Source organism: Ranitomeya variabilis, chromosome 6 (genome assembly GCF_051348905.1).
Source record: "Ranitomeya variabilis isolate aRanVar5 chromosome 6, aRanVar5.hap1, whole genome shotgun sequence".
NCBI lineage: Eukaryota > Metazoa > Chordata > Amphibia > Anura > Dendrobatidae > Ranitomeya > Ranitomeya variabilis.
In genome coordinates this window covers 147,769,005-147,789,699 of record NC_135237.1, presented here as the reverse complement: position 1 = coordinate 147,789,699, position 20,695 = coordinate 147,769,005, and the positions used below count along the sequence as shown (strand labels likewise).

The 20,695-nt window shown below is 45.1% G+C and overlaps 1 protein-coding gene across 4 annotated transcripts in view; it reads left to right on the top strand.

Moving 5' to 3' along the window:
• KIAA1143 (KIAA1143 ortholog) overlaps positions 1-16,716 on the top strand; it is a 40,740-nt gene extending 24,024 nt beyond the window's left edge. For all 4 annotated transcript variants that reach the window (XM_077269094.1, XM_077269097.1, XM_077269095.1 and 1 more), the window contains exon 4: positions 16,483-16,716. In XM_077269094.1, coding sequence (XP_077125209.1) covers positions 16,483-16,688 — 206 coding nt within the window. In that variant the 3' untranslated portion in view covers positions 16,689-16,716. The remainder of the gene's footprint in view (positions 1-16,482) is intronic.
• The last annotated feature ends 3,979 nt before the right edge of the window (positions 16,717-20,695 follow it).

Below are 20,695 nucleotides of genomic sequence, written 5' to 3'. Positions count from 1 at the left end.
TTGGGCTTCATGTTAGTGGTAAATTTAGGTCGATAATTTCTGAGTTTATTTGTGAAAAAAACGGAAATTTGGCGAAAATTTTGAAAATTTCGCAATTTTCACATTTTGAATTTTTATTCTGTTAAACCAGAGAGTTATGTGATACAAAATAGTTAATAAATAACATTTCCCACATGTCTACTTTACATCAGCACAATTTTGGAAACAAATTTTTTTTTTGCTAGGAAGTTATAAGGGTTAAAATTTGACCAGTGATTTCTCATTTTTACAACAAAATTTACAAAACCATTTTTTTTAGGGACCACCTCACATTTGAAGTCAGTTTGAGGGTTCTATATGGCTGAAAATACCCCAAAGTGACACCATTCTAAAAACTGCACCCCTCAAGGTGCTCAAAAACCACATTCAAGAAGTTTATTAACCCTTCAGGTGTTTCACAGCAGCAGAAGCAACATGGAAGGAAAAAATGAACATTTAACTTTTTAGTCACAAAAATGATCTTTTAGCAACATTTTTTTTATTTTCCCAAGGGTAAAAGGAAAAACTGGACCACGAACGATGTTGTCCAATTTGTCCTGAGTACGCTGATACCTCATATGTGGGGGTAAACCACTGTTTGGGCATACGGCAGGGCTTGGAAGGAAAGGAGCGCCATTTGACTTTTTGAATGAAAAATTGGCTCCAATCTTTAGCGGACACCATGTCGCGTTTGGAGAGCCCCCGTGTGCCTAAACATTGGAGCTCCCCCACAAGTGACCCCATTTTGGAAACTAGACCCCCCAAGGAACTTATCTAGAAGCATAGTGAGCACTTTAAACCCCCAGGTGCTTCACAAATTGATCCGTAAAAATTAAACAGTACTTTTTTTTCACAAAAAAATTATTTTAGCCTCAATTTTTTCATTTTCACATGGGCAACAGGATAAAATGGATCCTAAAATTTGTTGGACAATTTCTCCTGAGTACACTGATACCTCACATGTGGGGGTAAACCACTGTTTGGGCACATGGTAAGGCTCGGAAGGGAAGGAGCGCCATTTGACTTTTTGAATGAAAAATGATCTCCATCGCTAGCAGAGACCATGTCACATTTGGAGAGCCCCCGTGTGCCTAAACATTGGAGCGCTCCCACAAGTGACCCCATTTTGGAAAGTAGACCCCCCAAGGAACTTATCTAGAAGCATAGTGAGCACTTTAAACTCTCAGGTGCTTCACAAATTGATCCGTAAAAATTAAAAAGTACTTTTTTTTCACACAAAATTTCTTTTAGCCTCAATTTTTTCATTTTCACATGGGCAACAGGATAAAATGGATCCTAAAATTTGTTGGGCAATTTCTGCTGAGTATGTTGATACCTCATATGTGGGGGTAAACCACTGTTTGGGTGCACGGCAAGGCTCGGAAGGGGAGGCGTGCCATTTGACTTTTTGAATGGAAAATTAGCTCCAATCGTTAGCGAACACCATGTCGCGTTTGGAGAGCCCCTGTGTGCCTAAACATTGGAGCTCCCCTACACGTGACCCCATTTTGGAAACTAGACCCCCCAAGGAACTTATCTAGATGCATAGTGAGCACTTATAACCCCCAGGTGCTTCACAGAAGTTTATAACGCAGAGCCGTGAAAATAAAAAAATAATTTTTCTTTCCTCAAAAATGAGTTTTAGCCCAGGATTTTTTAATTTTCCAAGGGTAATAGGAGAAATTGGACCCAAAATGTTGTTGTCCAGTTTGTCCTGAGTACGATGATACCCCATATGTGGGGGTAAACCACTGTTTGGGCACACGGCAGGGCTCGGAAGGGAAGGCACGCCATTTGGCTTTTTGAATGGAAAATTAGCTCCAATCATTAGCGGACACCATGTCACGTTTGGAGAGCCCCTGTGTGCCTAAACATTGGAGCTCCCTAACAAGTGACCCCATTTTGGAAACTAGACCTCCCAAGGAACTAATCTAGATGTGTGGTGAGCACTTTGAACCCCCAAGTGCTTCGCAGAAGTTTATAACGCAGAGCCGTGAAAATAATAAATGTGTTTCCTTTCCTCAAAAATATTTTTTTAGCCCAGAATTTTTTATTTTTGCAAGGGTAACAGGAGAAATTGGACCCCAAAAGTTGTTGTCCAGTTTCTCCTGAGTACGGTGATACCCCATATGTGGGGATAAACCACTGTTTGGGCACATGCCGGGGCTCGGAAGGGAAGTAGTGACGTTTTGGAATGCAGACTTTGATGGAATGCTCTGCGGGCGTCACGTTGCATTTGCAGAGCCCCTGATGTGCCTAAACAGTAGGAACTCCCCACAAGTGACTCCATTTTGGAAACTAGACCCCCCAAGGAACTTATCTAGATGTGTGGTGAGCACATTCAACCCCCAAGTGCTTCACAGAAGTTTACAACGCAGAGCCGTGAAAATAAAAAATCATTTTTCTTTCCTCAAAAAAGATGTTTTAGCAAGCAATTTTTTATTTTCACAAGGGTAACAGGAGAAATTGGGCCCCAATGTTTGTTGCCCAGTTTGTTGTGAGTACAGTGATACCCCATATGTGGGGGTAAACCACTGTTTGGGCGCACGTCAGGGCTCGGAAGGGAAGTAGTGACATTTGAAATGCAGACTTTGATGGAATGGTCTGCGGGCGTCACGTTGCATTTGCAGAGCCCCTGATGTGCCTAAACAGTAGAAACACCCCACAAGTGACCCCATTTTGGAAACTAGACCCCCCAAGGAACTTATCTAGATGTGTGATGAGCACGTTCAACCTCCAAGTGCTTCACAGAAGTTTACAACGCAGAGCCGTGAAAATAAAAAATAATTCTTCTTTCCTCAAAAATTATGTCTTAGCAAGTAATTTTTTATTTTTGCAAGGGTAACAGGAGAAATTGGACCCCAACAGTTGTTGCCCAGTTTGTCCTGAGTACGCTGGTACCCCAAATGTGGGGGTAAACCACTGTTTGGGCACACGTCGGGGCTTGGAAGGGAGGGAGCACCATTTGACTTTTTGAATGCAAGATTGGCTGGAATCAATGGTGGCGCCATGTTGCGTTTGGAGACCCCTGATGTGCCCTAACAGTGGAAACCCCTCATTTCTAACTTCAACACTAACCCCAACACACCCCTAATCCTAATCCCAACTGTAGCCATAACCCTAATCACAACCCTAACCCCAACACACCCCTAACCACAACCCTAACCCCAACACACCCGTAACCCTAATTCCAACCCTAGCCCTAATTCCAACCCTAACCCTAAGGGTATGTGCCCACGTAGCGGATTCGTGTGAGATTTTTCCGCACGACTTTTGAAAAATCTGCAAGTAAAAGGCACTGCGTTTTACCTGCGGATTTACAGCAGATTTCCAGTGTTTTTTTGTGCGGATTTCACCTGCGGATTCCTATTGAGGAACAGGTGTAAAACGCTGCGGAATCCGCACAAAGAATTGACATGCTGTGGAAAATACAACGCAGCGTTTCTGCACGGAATTTTCCGCACCATGGGCACAGCATATTTGGTTTTCCATAGGTGTACACGGTACTGTAAACCTGATGGAAAACTGCTACGAATTCGCAGCGGCCAATCCGCTGCGGATCCGCGGCCGATCCGCTGCGGATCCGCGGCCGATCCGCTGCGGATCCGCGGCCGATCCGCTGCGGATCCGCTGCCAAATCCGCACATGCCATAACCCTAACCCTACCCGTAACCCTAACCCTAGTTCTAACCCTAACCCTAGTTCTAACCCTAACCACAGTGGGAAAAAAAAAATATATATATTTTCTTTATTTTATTATTGTCCCTATCTATGGGGGTGATAAAGGGGGGGGGTTTATTTATTATTTTTTTTATTTTGATCGCTGTGGTAGAACCTACCACAGCGATCAAAATGTACCTGTAAGGAATCTGCCGGCCGGCGGGCGTACTGAGCATGCGCCCGCCATTTTGGAAGATGGCGGCGCCCAGCGAGGAGACGGCCGGACACCGGGAGGATCGGTAAGTATGAAGGGGTGGTGGGGGGGTGGATCTGAGCACAGGGGGGGTGATCGGAGGACGGGGGGAGCGGACAGCAGGACGGGGGAGCGGGCAGGAGCACGGGGCAGCGGAGCACAGGACGGAGGGGACCGGACCCCATAACGGAGCGGTGGGGGGGTGATCGGTGGGGTGGGGGGTGGTCACTTCAGGTTTTCCAGCCATGGCCGATGATATTGCAGCATCGGCCATGGCTGGATTGTAATATTTCACCTGTTTTTTAGGTGAAATATTACAAATCGCTCTGATTGGCAGTTTCACTTTCAACAGCCAATCAGAGCGATCGTAGCCACGGGGGGGTGAAGCCACCCCCCCTGGGCTGAAGCACCACTCCCCCTCTCCCTGCAGATCGGGTAAAATAGGAGTTAACCCCTTCACCCGATCTGCAGGGACGCGATCATTCCATGACGCCACATAGGCGTCATGGATCGGATTGGCACGGGTTTTCATGACGCCTATGTGGCGTCATGGGTCGGGAAGGGGTTAAAGCCATAGCTAGCTCCCACCTAAACACCTCTAAGCAACCAGTATTCCAAGCAATTTCCCTTGCCTGGTCCAGAGTATCCAGAGTAGAGGGCCGCAGCCAAAACAGATCCACTCTCCATAAGCTACCTCTCGCATTTATCTACTCATATTTTAACCTACCTCTGCCCCCCTTCTGGGCCGACCTAAAAATCCTAACCCTGGGGGACATTTCGGATGTTCCTAATCTTTTGAATTTCAGCTCCCTAAAGTCCAACTTCAACGCACCCTCATCCTCCTTCCTTGAATACATTGTATTGAGGGAAAACGTTAAACTTTTTCTAGGCCTCAAACTTAGATTTTCGGAGCCATCTTTAAAAATCTTAACCAACCTAAACCACCAAATATTCTGGGGCCATAAGTTTATTTACGACTGCTTCAATAAAGACACCTTTTTTGTAAAAAATGCTTATATCCTAGCCTGGGAGAAGTCCCTAAACTTATCCGCTTCCACAGACGACTGGGAAGAGGCTTTTTCAACCACATACTCCTCCACAATCTCTATGTCCCTTTTAGAATCCCATTTCAAAATTTGTTCCAGATGGTACTACACCCCAATTAGACTCTCACACATAAACCTGTCCATCTCCCCTCTCTGCTGGAGAAATTGCGGACACAGGGGTGAGTTGCTACACGTTTTCTGGAACTGCCCCATTGCTACTACCTTCTGGTCAAACATCTCGATAATCGCCAAACTTCCAGGCCCTACAGTCACCCTTTCTCCTCAACTAGCTCTCCTCTCATTGGACACCCACCTCCTAGACAGTTCTCTGGTAAAAATAATCTTACACCTATGCATGGTCGCCAAAAACTCCATAGCATACCACTGGAAAAACACGACCCCCCCAACGAAACCACTATAATTAAATTAATGTCGCAACACAGGGACCTCGAACTCAAATTCGCTTTATCCAATAACGAGTTTAGCAAGTTCTACCAGAAATGGTATAAGTGGGACCAGTTTTTTCCTCCTTGAATGTCTGCTGCTACCTCAACTCACTTTCACTACCATAAGGTAACATAAGATGGCGCCTGCCTCACACCTAATTCCTCCCTGATAGCATATTTGCCTCGCCTGGGAGCTCTCTACTTATATAGCCTCTGCACTAATCTTGCTGTTAGAATTAACAGCCCGTCCAAGGGACATGACCCTTGCTTTTCATGAGTCAAAGTATGCCTAGCTCAAGGGCTTGACTCTTCCTCTATACGAGTTAAAATGTACCTGTTTCCTGCTTACGTTATACATTGTATTTTATATAACGAACAGTTATTAGACAGTTTGTCCAAGGGCTGCGTCCCTTGCTTCATTAAGGCTTACTGTAGCCTCTCCGCACTTTATTGTGTGATTTGCTTGTTTCACTTCCCTTTTTTTTTCCTGTCCACCCTTACCCCCCCCCCCCCCTCCGCTCTTTTTCCTCCCCTGTTCCTCATACTTGTTAAAAAATAATAAAGCCTTGGAAAACAAGATGGCTGTGGGGCTGAAAACCTAAGGTCCGTGGGCCACACCGTACCCGCCCGCTCGCTTGCTGTCTCCTGCAGTCAGTATTGGTGAAGGCGGGGCCTCTGGCCACTTCCTCCACCAATCAGCGTGTGAAACAGGTGAAGCGATGACGTCATGTCATTGCGTCACCTGTGTACTGCCGGAGAGTCAGCGCATTGGAGACAGAAGCAGAAGTAGGGCGCCTGGGAACGGGACCGAGGTGAGTACGTGGTGTGATTTTTTTTTTTGTGTATGAACGTGGGGATTCTGTGGGGGTGAACGTGGGGATTCTATGGGGGTGAACGTGGGGATTCTATGGGGGTGAACGTTGGGATTCTATGGGGGTGAACGTGGGGATTCTATGGACGGTGAACGTGGGGATTCTATGGGGGTGAACTTGGGGATTCTATGGGGGTGACATTCAGCACATGGGTAGGCCATGGGGATGACATGCTTCACAAGGGGGAGGCTATGGGGGTATCATGCTGTACATGGGGAGGCTTTGGGGGTGACATGCTGCACATGGTGAGGCTATGGGAAGGCTATATACTCATGCAATATATGGGGAGGCTGTGGGGGCCTCATGCAGTATATGGGAGGTTGTGTGGGGCCTCATTCAGTATGTGGAGAGACTGTGGGGCTCATGCTGTATATAAGAAGGCTGTGTGGGACTCATGCAGTTTATGGGGAGACTGTGGGGGGCCTCATGCAATTATGCCAAGAAGAATCATTTCAAAACTTTTTCTATCTTTAATGTTACCTATAATCTGTTCAATTCAATTGAAAAACAAACTGAAATATTTTCATGTAAAAAAAACAAACTAAAATAATGTGGTTGCATAAATCTGCTCACCCTTTAACTAATACCTTGTTGAAGTATCCTTTGAATTTATGACACTATACATTATTTTTGGGTAGGAGCCTATTAGCATGTCACATCTAGAATTTGTACTCTTTACCCACTCTTCCATTCAACTACGCTCCAAATATGTCAGATTCCGAGGGCATCGCCAGAGTACAGCGCCCTCTTCAGGTCAACTAAGAGTTTTAATTGGATTCAGGTCTGCGCTGGGCATTTCCAAAACTTTGATCTTCTTCTGGCAAAGCCATTCTTTTGTTGATTTGGGGTTATGCTTTTGGCCACTGTTGTACTGAAAGGGTAATTACTCTTCATCTTCAGCTTTTTTGCAGAGGCCTGAAAGATTTGTTGTAAAATTGACGGAGATTTGTTCCTGTTCATAATTCCCACCACCTTGACTAAAGCCCCAATTCCAGCTGCTGAAATACATCCCCAAAGCATAATGCTGTCTTCGCAATGCTTCACTGTGGGTATAGTGTTCTTTTGAGATGTGCATTGTTGTCTTTGCAGAAAACATACGTTTTGGAATTATGGCCAAAAAGTTCATCCTCAACAGATTCTGGGTGATACTGGTAGTAAAAAAAAGTTTGTAAATGATTATTTTTGGTATGATTTTTTTCATAACAAAACCTAGCATTTTACCAATGGTGTGTAATCGTCATGTGTGTAGGACAGTAGAACCTGCGGAGACTTTCAACACATCTAGCTACCCCATACAACAAGAGTATGCTACCGCTGTTGCCAGAATTTCCACATGTTTTTATGCAGCCACTTGGTGCTTTTGTAAGGCATTCTTTCCTCTTTAGAAAAGTGCTGCTTCTCGGGGAGAATTTCTATGTGATGTGGCATGCAGAATTATTTATTTTATTGTTTTAATTTTAAAGAGCTTGTGAACAAAAGTTTTTGGCTTTGTGCATAATTTCTTAACCCCTTCCCGACCTTTGACGCAGCGTATGCGTCATGAAAACCTGTGCCAATCCGACCTGTGACGCAGCATATGCGTCATGGCCGGATCGCGCTCCTGCAGGCCGGGTGAAAGGGTTAACTGTAATTTCACCCGGCCTGCAGGGACAGGGGGAGTGGTACTTTAGCCCGGGGGGGTGGCTTTGCCCCCCCGTGGCTACGATCGCTCTGATTGGCTGTTGAAAGTGACGTTTCACTTTCACTTTCAATCAGAGCGATAGTAATATTTCACCAATGAAAATTGGTGAAATATTACAATCCAGCCATGGCCGATGCTGCAATAGCATCAGCCATGGCTGGAGATCGTGATCAGCCCCCCCCCACCGCCACCGATCTCCTCCCCTCCGGTCCTCCGTCCTGTCATATAGTGCCCCCCGCTCCCCTCCGTCCTCCTGTGCGCTCCCCACGCTGTCCGCTCCCCCCCCCCCGCTTTCCGATCACCCCCCCTTCATACTTACCGACCTGTGTCCCTCCCGGTGTCGGTCCGTCTGTTCGATGGGCGCCGCCATCTTCCAAAATGGCGGGCGCATGCGCAGTGCGCCCACCGAATCTGCCGGCCGGCAGATTCGTTACAGATACATTTTGATCGCTGTAATAGGTTCTATCACAGCGATCAAAATAAAAAAAAAAAAATAACCCCCCCCCTTTATCACCCCCATAGGTAGGGACAAAAATAAAATAAAGAATTTTTTTTTTTTACTTTGCCCCACTAGGGTTAGGGTTAGGGTTAGGGTTGGGTTAGGGTTAGTTCACACTGCGTCTAAGCAGTCCGTTTGACGGACTACGTTACACCGCGGCATAAACGCGCTATAACGTAGTCCGTTACAGCCGCCATTGACAGCAATGTCGGACGCATCACAAGCGCACGCCCAAAATGGCTGTGCGCTAGGGATGTGCCGTCATTGAGTGATGGACCCGGAGAGGTGGACTGCAGCGTTTCCGGGTCCGTCACTGCTAGCGCAGATAGAGCTAGCAGATGCTCTATCTGCGCTAGCGCGATGCAAACGTCGCCACTTGCGCTAGCAGCAGCCCGTTAACGTATGTGCTGAACGGGCTGCTGCTAGCGCAGTGTGAACCTGGCCTTAGGGTTAGGGTTTCGGCTAGAATTAGGGTTAGAACTAGGGTTAGGGTTAGGGTTAGAATTAGGCTATATGCACACGGTGCGGATTTGGCTGCGGATCCGCAGCGGATTTGGCTGCGGATCCGCAGCGGATTGGCCGCTGCAAATTCGTAGCAGTGTTCCATCAGGTTTACAGTACCATGTAAACCTATGGAAAACCAAATTCGCTGTACCCATGGTGCGGAAAATACCGCGCGGAAACGCTGTGTTGTATTTTCCGCAGCATGTCAATTCTTTGTGCGGATTCCGCAGTGTTTTACACCTGTTCCTCAATAGGAATCCACAGATGAAATCCGCACAAAAAACACTGGAAATCCGCTGTAAATCCGCAGGTAAAATGCAGTGCCTTTTACATGCGTATTTTTCAAAAAGTGTGCTGAAAAATCTCACACAAATCCGCAACGTGGGCACATAGCCTTATGGTTAGGGTTGTAATTAGGGCTAGGGTTGGAAATAGGGTTAAGATTAGGCTTGTGGTTAGGGTTACGGATAGGGTTAGGGGTGTGTTGGGGTTACAGTTGTGGTTAGGGTTGGGATTAGGGTTAGGGTTGTGATTAGGGTTAGGGTTAGGGTTGGGATTAGGGTTAATGGTGTGTTGGGGTTAGGGTTGTGGTTAGGGGTGGGTTAGGGTTGTGATTAGGGTTATGGCTACAGTTGGGATTAGGGTTAGGGGTGTGTTGGGGTTAGTGTTGAAGTTAGAATTGAGGGGTTTCCACTGTTTAGGCACATCAGGGGCTCTGCAAACGCAACCTGACGCCCGCAGAGCATTCCATCAAAGTCTGCATTTCAAAACGTCACTACTTCCTTTCCGAACCCCGACGTGTGCCAAAACAGTGGTTTACCCCCACATATGGGGTATCAGTGTACTCAGGAGAAACTCGACAACAACTTTTGGGGTCCAATTTCTCCTGTTACCCTTGGGAAAATAAAAAATTGTGGGCTAAAAAATCATTTTTGAGAAAAGAAAAATTATTTTTTATTTTCATGGCTCTGCGTTATAAACTTCTGTGAAGCACTTGGGGGTTCAAAGTGCTCACCACACATCTAGATTAGTTCCTTGGGAGGTCTAGTTTCCAAAATGGGGTCACTTGTGGGGGAGCTCCAATGTTTAGGCACACAGGAGCTCTCCAAACGCGACATGGTGTCCGCTAATGATTGGAGCTAATTTTCCATTCAAAAAGCCAAATGACGTGCCTTCCCTTCCAAGCCCTGCCGTGAGCTCAAACAATGGTTTACCCCCACATATGGGGTATCATCGTACTCAGGACAAACTGGACAACAACATTTGGGGTCCAATTTCTCCTATTACCCTTGGAAAAATAAAAAATTCCGGGCTAATAATCATTTTTGATGAAAGAAAAATTATTTTTTATTTTCATGGCTCTGCGTTATAAACTTCTGTGAAGCACCTGGGGGTTTTAAGTGCTCACTATTCATTCAGATAAGTTCCTTGGGGGGTCTAGTTTCCAAAATGGGGTCACTTGTAGGGGAGCTCCATTGTTTAGGCACACAGGAGCTCTCCAAACGCGACATGGTGTCCGTTAACTATTGGAGCTAATTTTCCATTCAAAAAGTCAAATGGCGCGCCTCCCCTTCCAAGCCTTGCCGTGCACCCAAACAGTGGTTTACCCCCACATATGAGGTATCGGCGTCCTCAGGAAAAATTGCCCAACAAATTTTAGGATCCATTTTATCCTGTTGCCCATGTGAAAATGAAAAAATTGAGGCTAAAAGAAATTTTGTGTGAAAAAAAAAGTACTTTTTCATTTTTACGGATCAATTTGTGAAGCAACCTGAGGGTTTAAAGTGCTCATTATGCTTCTAGATAAGTTCCTTGGGGGGTCTAGTTTCCAAAATGGGATCACTTGAGGGGTAGCTCCAATGTTTAGGCACACAGGGGCTCTCCAAACGTGACATGGTGTCCGCTAGCGATGGAGATAATTTTTCATTCAAAAAGTCAAATGGCGCTCCTTCCCTTCCGAGCCTTACCATGTGCCCAAACAGTGGTTTACCCCCACATATGAGGTATCGGCGTACTCAGGAGAAATTGTCCAACAAATTTTAGGATCCATTTTATCCTGTTGCCGATGTGAAAATGAAAAAATTGAGGCTAAAATAATTTTTTTGTGAAAAAAAGTACTTTTTCATTTTTACGGATCAATTTGTGAAGCACCTTGGGGTTTAAAGTGCTCACTATGCTTCTAGATAAGTTCCTTGGGGGGTCTAGTTTCCAAAAATGGGATCACTTGTGGGGGAGCTCCAATGTTTAGGCACACGGGGGCTCTCCAAACGCGACATGGTGTCCGCTAAAGATTGGAGCCAATTTTTCATTCAAAAAGTCAAATGGCGCTCCTTCCCTTCCGAGCCCTGCCGTGCGCCCAAACAGTGGTTTATCCCCACATATGAGGTATCAGCGTACTCAGGACAAATTGGACAACATCGTTCGTGGTCCAGTTTCTCCTTTTACCCTTGGGAAAATAAAAAAATTGTTGCTAAAACATCATTTTTGTGACTAAAAAGTTAAATGTTCATTTTTTCCTTCCATGTTGCTTCTGCTGCTGTGAAACACCTGAAGGGTTAATAAACTTCTTGAATGTGGTTTTGAGCACCTTGAGGGGTGCAGTTTTTAGAATGCTGTCACTTTTGGGTATTTTCAGCCATATAGAACCCTCAAAATGACTTCAAATGTGAGGTGGTCCCTAAAAAAAATGGTTTTGTAAATTTTGTTGTAAAAATGAGAAATCACTGGTCAAATTTTAACCCTTATAACTTCCTAGCAAAAAAAAATTTTGTTTCCAAAATTGTGCTGATGTAAAGTAGACATGTGGGAAATGTTATTTATTAACTATTTTGTGTCACATAACTCTCTGGTTTAACAGAATAAAAATTCAAAATGTGAAAATTGCAATATTTTCAAAATTTTCGCCAAATTTCCGTTTTTTTCACAAATAAACGCAGAAATTATCGACCTAAATTTACCACTAACATGAAGCCCAATATGTCACGAAAAAAGAATCTCAGAACCGATAGGATACGTTGAAGCGTTCCAGAGTTATTACCTCATAAAGGGACACTGGTCAGAATTGCAAAAAACGGCCAGGTCATTAAGGCCAAAATAGGCTGGGTCATGAAGGGGTTAAAAAATGAGCTGGATATTTTACTTTTACTTTTTTTGCAAGTTCCTACCATAGTTTTGTAGCAGTATCTGTCAACAGAAAAGGTGGTTCAGCTCCTCTATCATTGGCAAGGGACTAGCTTAGACGGCTTGACTTAATTGCAAACAAAACATATAAAAAAGTTCCTTAGCCGAAGCCCCCCTAAATGTAAAATTTTGCATGTACTATTATGGTATGAAGGAGAAGTTAAAAAAAAAAAAAAAAAAAAAATATTACACCTGCTAAATAATTTCCATATGGTATGATTGTGATTCCTATTGATCACAAAAAACAAGGGACTGTGACGTATTCCCTGTGTAGTGGTCCTGACAACCGGCTGATGTACACAGAACAGTAACACTGTTCTCATTTAGTGAATAAGCTGGTTTGGTATTTCCTAGTGCATTGAGTGGCTGGGTGTATTGCTTCTCCTTCGATTTCAGGATCTATGGAGGTCCTGGCATTCAGGTCTAACAGATCACGATAATCCATGTTTTTTGTTGTGTTATCTCTTGGATTATAAAATGGCACAGTGTCAAGGATAGATAATTATCAACTTGGTTGTTGGAGCTAGTAAGGGTAATAACATACACTGTCTGGCAGCATATGTCTTAAATTTGCCTTCCATAATGTCCGTAAGATTTAGGCCATGTGCACACGTTAAGTATTTTTCGCGTTTTTTCGCTATAAAAACGTGATAAAAACGCGAAAAAAACGCTTACATATGCCTCCTATTATTTTAAGTGTATTCCGCATTTTTTGTGCAAATGTAGCCTTTTTTTCCGCGAAAAAAATCGCATCGCAGAAAAAAAAGCAACATGTTCATTAAAATGCGGAATTGCAGGGGATTCCGCACACCTAGGGGTCCATTGATCTGCTTACTTCCCGCACGGGGCTGTGCCCACGATGCAGGAAGTAAGCAGATTATGTGCGGTTGGTACCCAGGGTGGAGGAGAGGAGACTCTCCTCCACGCACTGGGCACCATATAATTGGTCAAAAAATAAGAATTAAAATAAAAAACAGTCCTATACTCACCCTCGATGTCTTCCCGCCTCCACTGCACGCTGTCGCTTCGGTTCCTGTAGCTGGTGTGCGGTGAAAGACCTGCCGATGACGTCACTGTCCTGTGATTGGTCGTGAGCGGTCATGTGACCGCTCACGTGACCGTGACGTCACGGAAGGTCCTGTGCGCACAGACCAGCTATAGGAAGAGGAACGGACGCCGGTGAGGAGATGTCTGGGTGAGTATAAGCATTTTTTTATTTTTTTTATTATTTTTAAACATTCTATCTTTTACTATAGATGCTGCATAAGCTGCATCTATAGGAAAAATTTGGTCACACTTGTCAAACGCTATGTTTGACAAGTGTGACCAACCTGTCAGTCAGTTTTCCAAGCGATGCTACAGATCGCTTGGAAAACTTTAGCATTCTGCAAGGCTAATTACGCTTGCAGAATGCTAAAAAAACGCGAAAAAAACGGAAAAAAAACGCAAAAAAAAAAATGCGGATTTCTTGCAGAAAATTTCCGGTTTTCTTCAGGAAATTTCTGCAAGAAATCCGCAACATGTGCACATAACCTTAAAAATCTGATGGCCATCGATCATTAGTATCTTTAAAACAATTGTTGTCTTTAATCCCCTTCCTGATATTGGACTTACTGATATGTCCTATGAATGGGCGTACAAGTATGTGTTGTCGATTAGACGAGCACGGGAGCTGTGCCCACACAATCTCCACCGGGGGCTCGATTTAACTAATAGCTGAGCCTGTGCTGGAATAGCTACGGCTGGTGCCTGCACTGCCCCTGGCTGTCTAACCCTCTAAATGCCATGATCTCTAAATGCCATGATCAATAGCGATCATAGCATTTACAAGGGTGAGAGATTGAGGGGGCTCCCAATCTCTCCCATCAGCACCACCATAACGCGATCGTAGTCATGACAGCCAGAGGTAAAATAATGACCTCCAGGTTGGCCAGCTATGGTGGCTTGTTAGACCTAAGCAGAATCCAGGTCTAACAGGTGTATGAATATCCGTGCATGTGTATTGCAATGCATTAGATCAGTAAATAAAAGTCCCTTAAATGGACTAATTAAAAAGGAAAAAAAAATTACCGTAGTAAATACACATTTATAAGGACAACAATTTTAAAAAGTATTATCACAATCCAGACCGGGTTTTGAGTCCTGTTTTCCCTTTTTCCCGGTCTGGTCATGTCAAGAGTTAACCTTTCTCAGCCTCAGTCTGGGTTCAGGTTGGCTATTTATTGCTGCTGCTTCCTGCAGGCAATATCAGTTATAGGTTTTGCCTAGTGCTGCTGTAGCTGTCTCTGATTGGTCCTGCTGTGTTTGCTGTCTGAACCCGTGTCTCTGTTTTACCCTGTTCCCATCTTGACTCCGTGTTTCCCTTTAGTGTGCTTACTCCCTGGTTTTGACTTGGCTTGTATCCTGACCTGCTTCTGTCTTTTGTCTTATCTTCTCCTGACAGTTACTGACTCCCTGGCTTGTCTCTGACCGTGAGTTTGCTTATGCCTTTGGTACTACGCTACAGTTTAGGATTCTACCCGCTTGTTTGATTTAATCTGCTGCCACCTGTGGTGGCCTCACTGTTGCACTGCATGTCAGTTCTGTTTAGGTGCCGTCTTGCTTCCACTTTACTGCCATCTAGTGGAGCCTGCACCTACCTCCATTGCAGCAGCGTGATATTATAACTGACCAGAAAAAGGGTTTTTTTTGTCTGCTCTGCTTTCTATGGATCCGCTCCATACCATGGCGGATCAAATGACTAGTTTGACACAAATGATGCAGGATCTGTCTGTGGAAAAATGGGCCTTGGTCACATCTAATAACCACCTGCAAAGAGTTTTCTGACACGGTAAAATCTTTGTTAAAAATCTAATAGATGTGCCTTTTCTGGGCAGCTGTGGGCTGCTATTTTTAGGCTGGGGAGGGGGGCAATATCCATGGACCCTTACCAGCCTGAGAATACCAGCCATCAGCTGTCTGCTTTAGCAAGGTTGGTTGTCAAAAATGGGGGGGACCCCATGTCTTTTTTTTTTAAATTATTTATTTACATAATTAAAAAATATGGAGTGAGGACCCCTCTATTCTTAATAACTAGCCTTGCTGACTGCTGAGGGTTGCATACCTCAGCTGTGAGTTTTGCCTGGCTGGTTTACAAAAATACAGGGGAACCCACGCCGGTTTTGTTCTTTAATTATTTATTTACAGCACAGGAGCGGCTGATGAATACTCCCATCCACTGCTCCTGCTCTCGCTGTTATTAGCGGCAGCAGGTGTTTAATGATGGGAGCTGTAGTCCCTTCCACTGACACCAGTGACCAGAGGTAAACTTTATACCTCCAATCACAGCTGAGCGCTCCCGCTGTCTTTTGACAGCGTGGGAACCATGGTTCTCTGACCAGCGGGGATGATTTCAGCGCCGATCAGAAGCGGTGTTTGTCACGCTGTCATGTAACCAGAACAGTATCACGGACTTCTCCAGAAGTCCGGTACGGAAGCCGAACTTTACTGTTTGGGTTCTCCCATCTCTATTTGCGATAACTGGCAATGAGTCTTTTACAACGCTCTGGAGGAATTTTGACGCACTCCTCTTTGCAGAATTGTTGTAATTCAGCCACCTTTTTAAAGGTCGTGCCACAGCATCTCAATTGGATTAAGGTCAGGACTTTGACTAGGCCACTCCAAAGTCTTAATTTTGTTTTTCTTAAGCCATTCAGATGTGGACCTACTGGTGTGTTTTGGATGATTGTCCTGCTGCATAACCCAAGTGTGCTTCAGCTTGAGGTCACGAACACTGCTGTATTCCTTGTGTAATGTATATATGCTGCCTTATTCTCTGTATAATAAGAATACATTCAGGTCTCCATCCATCCCATCACTCTTATCAATGAGGAGAAGTAGTGGATAATCTTTGTCAGGGCTCGTGTACTTTTGCTTTGTGCATTAGTTCTATTCTCTGCAGTGTCCTCATAGAGGAGTTGAAGCTGGTTTGAAGATTGTGAGGGGTTTAGGTGGCATTACAGGTCTGTGCCCACTGCTGGCTTGCAGTCCAACACAAGGAATGTTGGGAAATTGTAGTATGAAGGGTGCAGAGGACTCTGAAGAGAAAGTGATTGCTATGACAGCAGAGCTGATGGTCACGACACAGGAAATGAAGCTTAAAACCTGAAACTTGACAGAAAATGTATATGGGCATTATCCTTAAGCATTTATGGCAAAACCAGTTACTTAGGGTAGTGGACAACCTCTTTAAAAAATAAAAGCAAAAAAAAAAAACTAAACATGTTGACAGTATGTGTGTGTTTTAGTTATGTATTTAATTCTTGAGCCTTTCTTATTTTATAGATGAGGAACCAGCCCCTGCAGATGGAAAGATTCTGTTTAAAAAACCAGCAAAACGTTCCACGGGTGAGAAGTCTATAGGTTTAAATGCATCCTCCAGCAAGAAAAAGAAACCTGACGAAAGCAAAGAATCATCGTCTTCTAAATCCAGCCAAAAGCTAGTTCGGAATACCAGCTTACTTTCTTTTGATGAAGAGGATGAAGATTAGATTACCAATAAAAATCATTGGATTTTTAGATTTTATTTTAGACATTTAATTGTTAAAAAAATAATATGGTCGAACAATGATGTACTGAAATATATTTGTGGATTTTTGTTCCTAGGTTTTGTTTTTGTTTTAAATAAATGTGCTTTGTAAAAAAAAAAAAAAAAGTAGGACAAAATAATTTTATTAAATTATATATTTGTAATATTAAAAGTGAAAGACAAAACGTCGGACTGAATAGAAAAAAAGGGAAATGGGTATTTAAACTCCAGAAGTGTATTTATAAGCCTGGAAAAATCTGAAATATATTGCAGTAAGAAAAAGTAAAAGTCCTTCTTTTATAATATAGGGAATCTGTCAGCAAGTTTTTGTTATATAATCTGAGAGCAGCATGATGCAGGGGCTGACAACCTGATTCTAGTAATGTGTCACTTACGAAGTTGTGTGTTTTTGTTTTAATAAAATCAACCGGAGATTACGACTACTAAGTGTGCCATGGGGACCAGCAAGTGGCACATCATTGGAATCAAGATCTTCGCCTTTACATCATGGTGCTCTCAGATTACATAACATAAACCTGGTGACATGTTGCCTTTAACCATTTGATTTGAATCCATGTTTGGCTTTGGCTCAAAATCTGCACCATCAACTGCATATAAAATTCCAGCCTCATTCACTTCACTTTTATTGTAAATTGCTGCAGATGTTCACCATGGAATGTGCACCACCAATTCAATCTAATATCAGAAGGGTTGTCCATTACTCAGACAACCCCCTTCTCAATCTGAGTGTTTGCCCCCATTAAAATAAAACACACTCCCATCCAGGGCTGGTGCCATTCCAGCTGTGTCGGCACTCGACTCAGTTGAGTTTGTTGCATCTCGCGAGCCCCGTGCTTAATTGGCGCCAGCTCACTTGTGATGAGCCTCTGTTTTGTGCTATTTGTCTGCTTTTGGACATTATAGATCTTGTTATGCAACAAAGTCATTAACCTTTGTGTACAGAAACTTTTGTTACAGATGTTTCTGTAGATGTATATATATTGTAGAGATCGTACTCAGGTGCGGCAGGAGGAAGACAGGAGCCATGTTTCTTTAAGTAAGTCCATGCGGGTTTATTTGCTTAAACCCAGTAGCAACAACAAAAAGTAAACTGCCTTTGAAGCAGACAAACAAAACAACACACAATGTCCTTAGGGTACTGTCACACAGTGCCATTTTGATCGCTACGACGGCACGATCCGTGACGTCGCAGCGATCGTATGATTATCGCTCCAGCGTCGTAGACTGCGGTCACACGTTGCAATCACGGCGCTGGAGCGATGCCGAAGTCCCCGTGTAACCAGGGTAAACATCGGGTTACTAAGCGCAGGGCCGCGCTTAGTAACCCGATGTTTACCCTGGTTACCAGCGTAAACGTAAAAAAAAACAAACACTACATACTCACATTCCGGTGTCTGTCCCCCGGCGTCTCAGCTTCTCTGCACTGTGTAAGCACAGCGGCCGGAAAGCACAGCGGTGACGTCAGACGTCACCGCTGTGCTCGCTTTCTGGCTGGCCGGCGCTCACAGTGCAGAGAAGCTGAGACGCCGGAGGACAGACACCGGAATGTGAGTATGTACTGTTTGTTTTTTTTACGTTTACGCTGGTAACCACGGTAAACATCGGGTTACTAAGCGCGGCCCTGCGCTTAGTTACCCGATGTTTACCCTGGTTACAAGCGAACACATCGCTGGATCGCTGTCACACAACGATCCAGCGATGTCAGCGGGTGATCAAGCGACGAAAGAAAGTTCCAAACGATCTGCTACAACGTACGATTCTCAGCAGGGTCCCTGATCGCTGCTGCGTGTCAGACACTGCGATATCGTAACGATATCGCTAGAACGTCACGAATCGTACCGTCGTAGCGATCAAAATGGCACTGTGTGACAGTACCCTTAGCCAAGGCTCTCTGCTCTCTCAGGTCTGTGGGCACACAAGGTGGGCAATGTCCAGCACGCAGGCTCTGACTGGAGCCACACACACAGGAGGCCTTCTACCTCCCAAGACACCACCGGTGCCAAATAACAGCCTCCATTATGTAGGCTGTAACCACACCCACAGGTGAGGTATGTGGGTAGCCAGACCCACCCATCTCATAGCTACCCACAACCCAGACCCAGATGCACTAAATGACACCTTAGTGCTTACGTGCACTAAAGAAAAATACTCTGGGATACATCACAGGGAGCAGCCATCCCTGTGACACATACCTCCCATTGATTATGCGGCAATTAGCCTCCTCACATACCTCTGACTAAAGCTGTGGGGCTTGGTACCTTCTCTTACCTGACCAAAGACCCTTCTCGGTTGCCTTTGGAAATAAATCCGTCTGTCAAAATCGGGTCCTGTTACTGAGCCCATTTGGAACAGTACGTTATCCAACTCCGTCATCTCCTCTGATAGGGTTGCCCTTTTGTCAGACCACCCTCATCCCTGGCGGTCAGTACAGTGTTGATTTCCTAGGCCTCATACCTTCTGTCTGGTCTGACTCTCTGTCACCACGTCTGCTACAGGGTCTCCTGCCTAGGCCACTCAGCGCTGAGCTAGCAGTGGAGTCACTACTTCTAACTCTTTAATCCTTTAGGGGACCCCTTCGTCTCTCCAGACCTCGGGTTGAAAGTGGCTGCCTTCTTTGCATTTCCCGCAGCTGTTTATTGATCTTCACCCTCTCAAGTCTTAGCTGCTCTACCTCCCTTAGGTACGCCATGCGATAAGCCAGGAGTATTTGAATATTTTTAAGGCCCTACCTTGATCCAACCACAAAGAATGGAACCATCCCACCTTCAACAGCTACCTGGGCTTCGGCATCAGCTGGGATCCTCGCCACACCAGACTTACAATTTCCTGCATCACTTTTCCAAGTCTCCCAATGAGTTTCCTCACTAGATTTCTGGGCACTTGAACGATGTCTTCCACCAACCCCGGACGACTTTGAGCTCTCCTTGCATGCTCCAGATGTCGAGCGGTTTCTTTATTCCTTAACAGGAACATCTATTTTGTGCGAAGACCGCGTAGGTGCATGTGACTTCTCTAGTCGACAGTATAATTAACTGCTTAGAGTCTGGCGCCCAGTTTACACTACACGCTTCCACCACCTTCCTAAATGCCTCAAGCACAGCCTCACTGGCACAAGCTTCTCCCACGTCCTCAGGTACCTCTACCACGCACTGGAAAAGCGAAGTCTCTTGGACATCGTGTTTGATCTCGTCAGAGTGGTTTTTCAAGACTTCGACCTCCCTTGTGCGGCCATCTGCGTGGCACTTCCCCTGCTGGATTTCTTCCTCCCTGGAGGCCACTTCTTTGGTCAGCCTCTCCAGCTCACTCTCCTTCTTTGCGATCAAATTGAAAGAGTGCAACAGTTTGTTCTGTAGAGCGGATAGCTTGTTTTTTCGGTCTTCCATGTATTTCTGGAGCTGGGCCTTAGCCTCCTGCTTGATCTTGAGCTCTTGAAGAACTTTATCCTGCTCCCAGCTTGTGCTCCTGCTCTTCATTCTCTCCGAGCTGAGCCTTGGCTGCCAAAAGCTCGGACTCCTGGTGAGGCACCTGATCCCGCTGCGCTGAGTTGGTGGCTTCCATACTCACTGTCTGAATGGGAGTCACCACTACTCACCCTGTCACCCTCGACAAACAAGTCTCCACTTAAACAGGTGTCAGACCACTTTCCTGGAGCTACCCCGTTCTCAACGGTCACACATTTGGTCACCCCAGCTAAGTCCCTGAGTTGGCCAGATGCACACTGTTCCCTGGTCATCCCTAACTCTGGGATATCGACCATAGGGGGGCGCTACCTCCTCTTTATGCTTCACCAATGACCCCTACAGCTGCCTGCTGCGGTGGGACTTAGGGTAATTCCGGCTCCCCTGTGAGCAATTAGACACCAGTAGTGTAGCATCGGGTGGTTTCGTCAAACTCAATTTGACAGGTGGACACGCCCCTATCAAAGTGTATCAAAGTGTGTAACCCCTC